The sequence below is a fragment of the Pieris brassicae genome, chromosome 1 (genome assembly GCF_905147105.1).
Source record: "Pieris brassicae chromosome 1, ilPieBrab1.1, whole genome shotgun sequence".
Classification (NCBI taxonomy): domain Eukaryota; kingdom Metazoa; phylum Arthropoda; class Insecta; order Lepidoptera; family Pieridae; genus Pieris; species Pieris brassicae.
Window position 1 is genome coordinate 18736235 of NC_059665.1, and position 13060 is coordinate 18749294.

Consider the following 13060-nt stretch of genomic DNA (forward strand, 5'->3'; position numbering starts at 1 on the left):
CTTGAGACGATGTTAAATATTTGTAGAAACGTAATAGCTTTGTAAATACTATAACAGAGACTATGACATAGGTCTTTTTCTTGTATTGTATTGCATTCATACTTCCAAATGGCATTAGAAAAAACTCAGATACAAAACAAAGACTACAACTTGCCATTTCCGAACTCATGAAACTTGAGCCGATAAATACCTTGCTTAAATGTTGCATCGCATCAGTTTGACAAAATGTAGCACTTAACCAACGCGTCAACAATTGTAAGGGAGCGTTTCAAGCATTCGTGCAATTGACTAGAGTTGTACCTCAAGAGTGCTTTTGTCACGGACCGTAAGTGCATTTTGAGTGCAGCTGCCGCTATGCGTAAATATTACGATCATACGACAAAATCATAAACATTTCGGTTCCTAAGAACCACTCACAAAGTTCGCTTAATTTAAACGTATCACACAAAGCACCCGGGCTCCTTTTATACAGAATTTTAATAAAGACCACGAAATGTCAAGACCATTATCTTTAATAACGTTAGTACGTTTTCCTCGTACTCGAGTAAATAAAAACAAGCGACAAAGGGACGTAATACCTCATTTAGGGAACGCCCATTCAAATTTAGAAGCAAAAATTTAATTCCGCGAATGGAATTGAATGATGTTGCGCTCGTGTTCGCGATATTCATATGTTAATGGAAGCAAAATAGAATAAATATAGAAGGAAGTAGCGAATTTACAGTTCCGACAAGCATTCAGAATCTGTACATTTGAAATCGGCGCAAATAGACGGGTTAATGTAATTTTACTTCAATACGTTCGTAAATCTGCACTTTAAATACAGACCAGGAAACTTGGAGTAAAAACTTTTCATGCTTTGTTGGTTACAAGTAGTTGCGAAAGCTCTATTTTCTTTAATTTAAACAAAAGTTATGGCGAGCTTTAGTTTAGGAGTTTATTGTTTATGAAACTAAAACTCCTCTCGAAAGTTTAGAATTTTAAATGAGGTTAAGGCTAAATAGAAAATATGGAAAATTATGTTTTATATATTTAGGTATAGTATAGTTAATTTAGATGAAAACTTACCTGACTGAGACTATCAACCAAGCTGCCGTCAGTATCCAGCGGTCGAAACAGTTGGTTCGCGTCTTTGATTGCTTGGTCTCGTTTCGTCTTCCCTGAAATCTCTTTCATTGCTTGACTTTGTAATCTTTCGAAGAACTCCCTTGGCTTCATCGGCGGTGGCGGTTCATTGTCAGGGGGTGGATGTCTGCTTCTTGGAGAGGAGCGTATGAGAGACCTCTCGTCATCTTCAGTGGACCTCTCGTGTTCTGAATCCGAGCTTCGACTGTCTCGCCGTCTGACACCTTGCAAATGGGGTTCTAAGAATGTTGCATTTCTGAAACAAAAATGATTTTTAAGTTAAGTTGAAATATTAAAAAACGACAAACAAATCTTTGTCAATTCGCATTGTAGGTTTGACAGCCTTTCAACAAGATGTTTAAACGTTAACGAATTGACAAACAGTTTTTATTTTATTCAAAGAATTTTAATTCAGTCTTGTAATCGTGGTTCGATATAATCACAACAATGAATGATAATAATAGCAATCTAATAATAAACACAGTATTCTGAAGATCCTAGCTGCTTACAGCTTGCAACTAAAAATTCAAATTTAGAATCATTTACATTTACAATTGAGCCAGCCTATAGACCTATAAATCGGACTGCATAAGGCTAGTCACAGGTAGAACCCTATCAATATAGTAACGTTCAGTAATTCGGTAATCTCTTTAGAGCATGCATGGGCCCAGCTGACCAGACTAAAGGGACATTAACCAAGATTTATTTCACTGGCGTCGCAGCCGTGTTAATTAAACACCACTCTAAAAGTGGAATGTACGAATGTTACTGGCATTTTTGGCCTGGTACAGTTGGTACTAAAAATAAAAGAAATAATTTCTGTGTTGGAAAAATTATGTTGTTTATATTTTAGAAATATGATACATAAATAACAAGGCCATTAGAGTTAGTTACGTCGACTATCGTGTCGTACTTTTCCTATACATTAAAGTAATTTTTTCCTAGACATTGACACCAGAAACACCACGATACACGTATAGAAGATGCCAATGATAATACAAAGAACGATAAATCTCATATTGTAATGATACATCCCGTAGTCCGATTGACTAAAACGAATCTATATGAGACCATTAACGTTATTCTGGCTTGAAAAAAACCAATTTGGTAACACAACATGTCTGGTCGAGTATTAAAAAGTAATAGGAGCGTCCCTCGACACGGTGACACTCAATTTGTCTAAAGCATAACGAGAATATCGTGTGTCCGTCCATCGATCACGGATAACTTGATTTTAATTAAAATCCGCCGAACAATGTCTGGTACAACGTTTGGCAAACACAGACCGTAAAGCGGTGGACTGGAAAAGTGATGTTTTTTAATCTTTTTTATAAGCGCTTTTTCCGCTTAATTCCATGTATTTTAATTAACGATTTAAACATATGTGTGTGGAAGTTTTTAGCTTCAGAGTGAAGTTATTTTTCTTTAATAGCCTCACTACTACGGCAAACACATTTCAACATGGTTCAGTTACCATAAATAAATAAATAGGTGATCAGTGCCAGGAATCACATCTTTGTAACCGAAGTGGCAATGCCTTATCATGGATATTTTATATTTAATACAATTTCCTTATTACAAAATAATCATTACAACTTCTTTTAAAACCTATCATTAAAAAATATAGGTTCTTCTTTAATTAATAAACTTTAAAGTAACCAACTAAAAAATTGAAGCAAATTAGTACGTATTAGTCTTTCCTATATTACGTCACAACCGGTCATTAAGTGACGTCATCAACAGCCGTCGCCTATCCGTCATTAATTATTAAAATGTCAGGAGTCAGGACACAGGTGGGCGCAAAACCGTGATTAATATTAAAATGGCGCTTTGTACTTTACAAGGTTTACACAATGTAACAAGATATGACAAATTGTTTTAGTCTACAATATTTTTATTACGGGCTGACTCCCAAATAGGGCATGGCATGGCCTGTAATGAAGATGTGGCAAGAAGACCTTCTGTGCCTGACATGCGTCGATGATTTTAAGACATGCAGGCGACCTCACGATATCCTTCACTCTTCGAGTATATGTTAATGTCACACATATAAAGAAGAATTTAATTAAAAATAATAGTTATTTAATCTATTAATTAAAGACTTAATTTTAAACAAAAAAAAGTAAATTAATACTGGGTAATTAAAAAGACGAGCCTTTGTTCATGTAAATATCGAGTTCAAAAATATTTTTTTATTCAACTATTAATATAAATAATTAATGGCGCAACCACATTTAGGTCTGGGCCTCAGATTTCTGTATCTGTTTCATGATCATTTGTTAATCTAATAGGCAAGTAGGTGATCAGCCTCCTGTGCCTGACGCACGCTATCGACTTTTTGGGTCTGAAGTAAGCCGGTTTCTTCACGATGTTTTCGTTTTCTTCACTGATCGTGCGAATCTTATATGCGCATACATACATAGAAAAAAACATCCATTAAATTATTTAAATTACTTACTACATGGCCCCACAGCAAATAACCGTAGATAAAGAAATTCGAAGTTAAAAACAGTCTTCCGTAATCTTAGAGTTAAGAAATCAAAACATCATGGCGACAGACAGACGCCATTGTTTTATTTCGCAAAAAAATTCTCGACGACAATTAAAAATAATTATCCACTTCCACTGAGAAATAAAGAGCGCCTTGGACCCGATTTTATTAACGCCCGAATGAATCTATGTTGTTATGTTTTTTGTTTCTTTAGTTGAATAGTTACAATAGCTTAACAACAACAACTATAACGGCACAGTAAACAGATAAAGATTTAAGATTTTGTTGAAATTATCTATAGTGTAATTCAAAGTATGTATGACTCCCGTATGCCAAAATCCAATATGTTTTAGCCATAATGCCCTTATGCCCCCTTAGCATTAAGTCAATAAATACATAAATATTTTTGTTAAGGGTTCGAGGTGTCGAGAGCACAAGAGACTTTTCGAGGCCTCCGGAAGGAATACTATGCGCACGGCCTTGGTGCATACCGGCATGCTGTTGGAGACTATTGCAGCGAGTCAGTGACCCGCTCATTCAAGGTTCGTCTGTAGAGATTTGGTCGATGATGGATGATGGAATTTGATAAGACTTAACTCGAGAACGTGTGTTAAGAAACTACAGATCGAAACTACAGAATCGAAAGCATAAAGATATTAAGTTAATCAAAATTAGTCGCTGAAAACCAAAGACACCGACTACTATAAACTTAAAAATTAAACTAGAACCTTTAACCTTTTACACAAGCACTGGCCACTTAAATTATTTTTATAAATGCATTCAAAAATTCCCTATACAAATTAATTCTGAATAAAACTGTAGAACCACCAATAATACGTTTTTCACCTATTTTCAGAGCTGACATGAAAAGATTTCCAGGTCAGATGTTAATTAGAGCTGAGCTGGGATATTTCGAAATGCATTCATTAAAATAAGCTTGACATAGTTTTTGAAAAACTTTTTCCCCGCACTCGATCTGGGTTGCCTTAATGAGGAATATTTTGAATGCTACTTGATTGGGAAACACAATGCTGGTAACATATTGTCAGTTGTTCGGAAAATATTACTGTCTTTTTTATATCTGAGGCCATAGGTCAGAATATGATAAATGCAATTTCATTACTTTACAGGACCAGCAATTAAATTATTAAGAAATCTTGAAGGTACTATTAAAATATGTCACTCGCTGTATTAATAAGTCATACTGAGCAAAAATGTACTTATCATTGTCTGATCTATGACCACAGATATTAATCTACTCTAACGTTTTAAAATAAAACTGGTCTGATTTAAAAGAGTAATCATGAATGGGCGGGCTAATATTGGCTATAATTTTATCCAGTTTTTCGCCCACATTATACCTACACATTAATTAAATCTTCGCCATTCAAGGATAAACCACTATATGTAGTTTGACTGGGAGTTCATTTAGTTCTAATAATCATTTTAATTATTACTACTTACCGTACTCAACTGTTTTACTTGACAGCAGTGTTCGCGTGACATACGTTAACAAATCTAAAACACTTATCGATGTTCTAGTCAAGTTTTCGTATCTTTTATGAACCTTTTATGTTGAGCGGTACTAGGACCAAAGATTATTAAAGTTATGAGTAAGGCGGTTAGGTTGGTCGTCGACTAACAGTGTACCGTTTTCCATGCACGGAGTGTATCGTGTTAATTTCACCTCCATCGAACACTCATGGTTTAAGACTATGACATACACCATAGACAGTAGTCATACCTCTTTAATCAATACAAATAAGTAGTCATTAGCTTTTTGAATCGCTTACGGAAAAGACAATTTTATTATTAAATTCTTTCTCTATAACGTTAAAAATCAGAATGTTACGTACATACTACGAAAAATAGTGTTTTGGATATATAGTTTTTAAAAAACTAAAGTTCCCATATGAGTCAATTTGTTTGTGTTTTAAAACCAAAACCAACCACTTGGAACGACAAAGCACTTGAGAATCATTGAGAACTTGAGACGATGTATGTAATGTGTTATACAAACGATATATTGGTGGTCTCGAGCGTTTAGCCACTTTAAGTGCGATTATTTCTTGCTAAGAACATCCTTTTCACTCCAAAGGCTGTAGCAAGAAGAGATTACGTACATGCGATTTTAAGTCTTACTGCTTTCGCGACGATCAATAATAAGTATATATTTGATAGCCTGGTTAAAAATGCATGGATATTTGTGTCCGCACACTTAGTTGATTAACTTGGTATGATATTGTCACGTAGTTTTGTTTCGTTATTTTTATACAACTAGTAAGTATTTTCCCACGCTTAATTCATTGCAGTCACGTTTCTATTATGTAATTTAATGTGGGATTTCATAAGAATAAAAGTTGAATCATTTTGGCAAAATTGAATTGTAATAAATGAAATCTTCAATCGCAACTATACTGTGTGTGTTGCGTTTAACTTTTTTATACTTTTTCATTATTTTATAACAAACGTATTAAAATTACATTTGAATGTAAATAATATGAAATACCCAAATATCACTCGATTAAAGGCCTAATCTTAAAGCGAAATATTTATTAAACCGTTACATGTTTTTATAAAAAAATAAACAGAAAAAAGAACAGACTACGTCAAAAATAACAATAAAAACTCTCCATATGACCTTTTTACAAAAATTTAAGCGCTCTAAACAAAACAAAGGAAGAAATACCGCTTAATATGACTATTTAGATTATATAATATTTCTATCCTTTTAGCAAATTTATGTGCTGAACATAAGTCAATTTATCTTGCAAGTATTGCCAAGTTTGAAGTATTTCAAGTAATATTTTAAAAGCGTTCAACGTAGACACTACACATCAATGAACGTTAAACAGATTTCTCCTGACTATAAGTCCCCGTACAGCGCTATTCGTGTAACTTTATCGTTCCGTTAACGGAACATAAAAAAGTTAGAAACAAAAACATAAAAATCGGTATGATAATAGATATAGTAACTGATAAAAAATTTACAATTACAATGAGAACGCCTTTTGAAGTGCTATCCAATAGGGACCAGATTTTCCAGTTGGGAGTCTCGAAAGAAAACCAGAGAAACTCGTAATATTCACATTTGTTAACAAATTTCTCTTTTACTAATTCGATAATTTTTGACACAGCCGCGTTTGATTTCAAATTCATTTCATTCACATTGGCCTGGTAATGATACCTTGTTGATAAAGTATAAATACCACAACTATTCAGTTATACTTATCGTATGTCAATATGAAACAATTTCAAATATTTTTAATTCAAACGAAGTAAGTACGAACTATATATATACCAAAAGAACCGCGTGTACCGTAATAGGTTGAACATGCCCTTAGTTTATCTCATCTATATTTTTTGTACATGATAGACTTAGGTTTGGTTACGGGAATTAGGCTACAGGACGACGCCTGTTGTTAATACGATTATAAGTGCTAGATCAACTAAATGCCATGCAAAATTAAATTGCGTAGCGTAGTTTCATTTATAACTGTCTGAAGGAAAATTATTTTAAAACTAATACGAGTAATGCAGCTCGTTTTTGTCTAGACGCAAGGAAAATTCTGTCATTCAGTTTTGATCGTGTATGGACTTATTATATAAGTTCGTTGCCGGCCTTTAGGATGGTGAAAGGTGCGCTTTTTTCTTAAGAGCTAGAAAGAAGAAAGAAAACACTTTATTATCTATCTATATATATAAAAATGAATCACTATTTCCCTTGGTGGCATGACACGTGAACGGCTAGACCAAGTTTACTAATTCGATTTTTGTTGTGTTTGTTAATGTCAGAAGGTTCTTATGAAAGAAAAAATTAAGAAAAGCGCGGAAAATTGGATAATTTAAGAATACTTAACCACCTTAAGGTAAGATTGAAGTAAGTAACATTAGAAAATTTAGTATGTAATCCTGACTTTGCTTACCATAGCAATATTTTTTTTCAGTGAATAGCGCTTTTACTGTTCAAACTTTGTTGATGTAATCTTATGGCATTTGACATAACATTGCCAGACTGCGTGCAGCAAATATCATCAAAGAGGATGTAAGAAAAAATTTGTTACTAAGAAGGTTGTTGATAAGAAAGTTGTTTTTTTTTGGTTTCTTATATGTAAGTTTGCGTTGTGTATGATGTTCTGCGGTTAGTGTTTCTTTCCAAAAGTGTGAATGTATTGTTTTTTTTTTTCAAAACTTTGTTTCAATGTACTGAAAACCATACTATTTGTGTAGAAGTCGCTTAGCCTCATTAGCATTGAACATTCAAACTCAAACTCAAAATACACAGTCATATGAAAGTCAGAAATGAAGATAAATTTATCCTAACTTTACATTTACTACCAGTCCGCATACCTATTGAGCGGACAAGAAGAACTGGCAAGAAACTCTCCGGCACTCTTTTTAATTGCTAAGTTTTGAGTCATACAAATTGTTTGAACTAGAAATCAATCCCAAACTGCAAAGTAAATCAATGCCAAGGATTAGGATGATATAAAGATCCGTCTGATTTATAAAAACTGATTAATTTACGTTTAACGAGAGCTTTGAATTATTTATTTTTTTAAAGACAAGCATTAGTATCCGCCAACTCAAAACAAGATTGTTTTGCCGTTAATTATATCGATCTCAACAGATTTCACTCTTAATTAATATTTTTTTATTGATATAAGGTATATTAAGTAATAAAGATATATTCGTATTAATACAAAAATAATATAATATAATTTTCTTTACTGGTAATACACTCATTGATACAGAGTAATAATACATCCTCTGCTGTCCACTATTATGAAACTTGTCATTAAAAATTATAGCATTTCCTGTAGAAAGTGAAAATTGTCTGTGCTTAATTACGTGAAACTCGTTTGTCGACTTAGCCTCAGACGTCTTTTCTAGTTATCCTTGTATTTATCTTAAGGCACTAAATCAGACTTATTACTTATGACAACGTAAGTTACTAATAGTGTTGTCTTTTATTAACCTAGCTTTTACATATTTAAAGAAAACACTTATTTACCGGATTGAAGCTATGTATTATTATAAACTTATAATTATTTTACATATTTTTTTTAATTTTTCCCAACGTTCCGTAACCACGCACGCTGTAAAGCACGCAATGTAAAATAATTATAAGGTTATACATAGCTTCAATCCGGTAAATAAGTGTTTTCTTTAAGTTACTAATAAGTAAGCTTTTTGGTTATATGGGGTCTATTTTTTTTAAACTAACATAATTTCTATATTGCACGCTTCAATTTTTGTAAGAATATAAAGATATAATCAAACATAATATTAACTCGTGAGCAAATATTAAGATAATTATAACAGCGAGTTTAAGTCACCGTTATAATTAACATTATCTACTTATTTACTTCCGTAGTTTGTTTGTCTTAATCCCTTGATGGGGCAAAACCGTTACTGCATATCATTCACTACACATTTATATATATGATTTATACGAATGAACGTAGAATCGAGAATTTTTTTAACCAAATACCTATTGACTACGTTCATAGAACAGATCGCTTTGTAGAAGAAGTGAAAACAAATAAGAGACAAAAAAGCTTCTCCGTAATCAATTTTTTTTTAATGAATCGCGGTCATTGCGAAACCAAATGGACTCTTTAAAAATATATAAATTAATTGCATTAAGTCTTGTGTAAATGAGATATGTTTAAATCTGAAAAGGTTAACGTGACAAGGCAAGATAAGTTAAGTGTATGAGTCGAAATGAAGAAATTGGTGTCACTTAATTTGGTTGGAGTAAGCCCAGTGCATGGGACTAGGTATCCTTGTGTGTTTAAAACTATTTCCTTACTACAATGTACTAATTGTTCGTAATTTTACTTTTCTAAACGAAAATATTAATTTTCTTTATAAAAAGTATATTAAGTAATACTGTTGATCGAGATGTGTAGATAGAATATATGGTTCCAATTTCAAAATAAAAAATTAGAATTATATTCCTTTTAACTCAGATACAACAATTTATATTTTAAATTCCCACCTTAAACTAATTCATAGGCATTTATATTTAACAATAACACTTCGAAAACTTAATCTGGACTTCTTAATTGTAACAACTGAAGCTCCAATGAAACGGCTAGACTGCCTTAACCGTAAGAATCTAAGTTTCAAATGAAATTTTCTCGGAGTATCGACTAAGTGGTTGGCTTAAGATGGGTTTTATAGAGTAAATTGCATTTTATCTCTACTCCACTCATAACGAAAACTATACAGTTTATTATATACAATATATAACGATTATAAACGTAGTTTTCATAACTTTCATAATATTTACTGATAATAATTTGAGTAGGTAGAATTATTTTCAGATTTTTATTAAATGCATGGCTTTTATAATATTATAAAAACATACCAAATTTTCTATTGATGAATGTTCTTATCTTCAATATAAACACTGTTTAAATTCCGCGTGTACGCTGACTTAGATCGGTCATATTTACTCAATATAAAAATGTTACTTACTTCAACCTTAACATAGTAAGGTTAAAGTGTTTCAAAGTCTTTAGACAGACTTGTTTAACTCAAGAGATTGCCTATCAAGACGACGGTTATAGACTTAACGACATTTTGAACTGTCTCCTTGTGACTCGGATCAAATAGATTGACGGCTAAGTGCAAGCCAATCCATTACATTTTATTGACATAGCTAAGATATTTTTATATTATAACTAGCTGGTTTCAGACTTACTGAATATGTATAGACAATTTCATAAGAATCGGTCGAGCCGTTTCGGAGGAGTATGGGAACGAACATTGTGACACGAGAATTTTATATATATATATATATATATATATATATATATATATATTTATACTGTATGTATAAATGTCAGGCAATTTAAATAAAACAAAACGAAAATGTCCTATAAAGTATCACACATATTTTATATTTTTATTTGTTTGTTTAGGTTTTGCGGTTAGAAACGTTTTTGTTTTTATTTATATAGATAATTATAATATTGGCATTTGTTATAAATATAAATTTTTAAATAAAATATCGCACTGGTCAACTTAGGCACAAATAACGTAGTAATTTGAATCTAAGACAGATTTTCAAAACCATAAACAAATGACAAACGCCTTTATTCAAATTAAGTGACGGTTTACAAACGCAAATTGATTTTTTAAACCTGATATAGCGAATAATTATGCAAAGTTGAAACTTGGTAGCTCCTTAATCCTGGCTTAGTAAGAGGGTCGATCAAAGAGGAGCAAACGAGAACATCCCTTTGGTTAATATATAATGAACCTTGTACCTCTGTTTACATTAATTTACTTAATGTATAAACGTTTAGGTTGTACTATTCAGGTTTGCCAAAGAGAATATTAATTTACGTAACAATGAGCTAGTCATAACTTTCTAAGAGAAAAAAATGAGTCGTATTATTTAATTTTTTTTTCTTTACAACCTGCATAGTTTACATGGCTTTTTGTCCCAGTTTTTGGGATATTCGAAATATTTTAATTACTAAGTATCCAATTTGTAATTTTCTGACTTTTTCATTATTTTAAGGGTAAGTAGGTGAAACCCCTACGAAACCCGAAACATTGTTTTACTTCGGCTCCAAGTTTAAGACTATGTCGGATACATAAAAAATATTAACAATTGTAATAGTAAAAAAAAAGTCTAGTGAATTAAAAACCAATTACTTTGCTACTGATTATTGCAAAGAATGTGATGAAACAGAATAAATAAGGGTAATAATAAACCAATATACCTGGCAGAGGAGAGTTGCTGTAGCTTTTTAGGGGAAGCTTCCATAAAAAAATTAAGTTACTGTTACATGATATTCAATTGTTTTTTTTTTTCACAATCGCAACTCTAGATAGATTTATAACTCTCTTTGCTTGAAAAGCAAAGCAAATAAATATTAGGTCCTTACATATGAAATTGGCGTTTTGTATGGGAGGAACAAAAAGTCGAATATTTTTAAATATAATATATTTCAATAATCAAAGTATTAACCATTGTTTTCTATGCACTTTTTCCATCTCATACGTAGTTCATTGATCCCTTTACTAAAAAAACAGTCGGACGGGAATCAATAAAATCTGTGAAGGCGATTTGGACTGCCCCATCAGAGTTAAATTTTTTCCCTTGCAAGAATTTGTACAAATTTCGAAAAAAATGGTAATCTGTTGGAGCAAGGTCCGGGGAGTACGGAGAATGTCGTAGACATTCCAATTGAAGCTCTTCTAATTTGGTAGCCGTCTGTTGTGCAGTGTGTGGTCTAGCGTAGTCGTGAAGTAGCAGTGGCGTGGAGCGATTGACGAGCCTAGGTTGTTTAGCCGCTAGCATTTCCATCACGGTTTGCAATTGCTGACAATAGACATCAGCCGTAATAGTCTAGCCAGATTTGAGAAAACTGCAATGAACAATACCGGCACTAGTCCACCAAACGCTTACAAGTAACTTTTTTCTGGTTAATTTTCGCTTGGGGCAGGATTTGGCTGGCTGGCCAGGATCCAACCATTGCGCTTAGCGCTTCCGCTTCATCACAGGTAATGATTCGGTTTAAAATACCTTAATTATTGTGCCGGTTCAGTAATGTAACACGCAGCAGTCGACGCGCGTTTGCCGGTTTGCTTCAGTCAATTCGTGAGGTACCTTTCAAGCTTCTTAATCTTTCCAATTTTGCTTCAAGTGAATAAAAACAGTTTTATCACTAACACCGCAGCCTGCAGCTAACTCGGACGTGGTTTGCGATGGATCCGCTTCCACAATAGCCTTCAATACTTCATTATCAACTTGGGTCTCAGGCCGTCCACGGGGCTTGTTCTGCAGGTCGAAATTTCCAGAACGAAAACGTTGGAACCAAAAACGAACTGTGTTTTCTTTTGCAACATGACCGCCATACACATCATTCACCCTTCGAGTCGTTTCCGCAGCACTAGTGCCACGGTGGAACTCGTACTCGTAAATAATGCGATACTTTAAGTTTTCCATTTTGTAAAATGAGTGACGCAAACAGAAAAAAACAGAAGAAAAAAACAAATGAATGACGGTCATCGAAGCACAAATACATGAATAATTAGCTGTACAAATTTGAATTTGAAATTCCTAACCAAAGAGGAGGTATTTGAGGTCAAAGTGGCCAGCACGACAAATGTAAGGACCTAATATATTAGGCTTAAACATCCTGTCCTGTTTATCATAAAGAAAAGAACGTAATGATAATAAAAGGTTATATTTGATCAGATTCTGTTGCGTATCTTAACAGATAATAAAGTTATAAGTTGCGTACTACGTGACTTGCGACTTACAAATTAGGTCAAACTCAATGAAAGACATATGAATCCGAAAGCTATATCGCTAATATGATTGTGTCGAAACTGATTATAAGAGTTCCAGGAATGTGGTAAATATCACACTCTTTTAATATCAATTATTGTTTGGAAATTGTATAGGAAATCGAACCT

The 13060-nt window shown here is 33.0% G+C and overlaps 1 protein-coding gene across 8 annotated transcripts in view; it reads right to left on the reverse strand.

The window, feature by feature from the left end:
- LOC123706842 (protein sprint) overlaps positions 1 to 13060 on the reverse strand; it is a 171001-nt gene that overhangs the window by 25519 nt on the left and 132422 nt on the right. For all 8 annotated transcript variants that reach the window (XM_045656382.1, XM_045656352.1, XM_045656373.1 and 5 more), the window contains one exon: positions 1069 to 1381. In XM_045656382.1, the coding sequence (XP_045512338.1) occupies positions 1069 to 1381 (313 nt within the window). The remainder of the gene's footprint in view (positions 1 to 1068; positions 1382 to 13060) is intronic.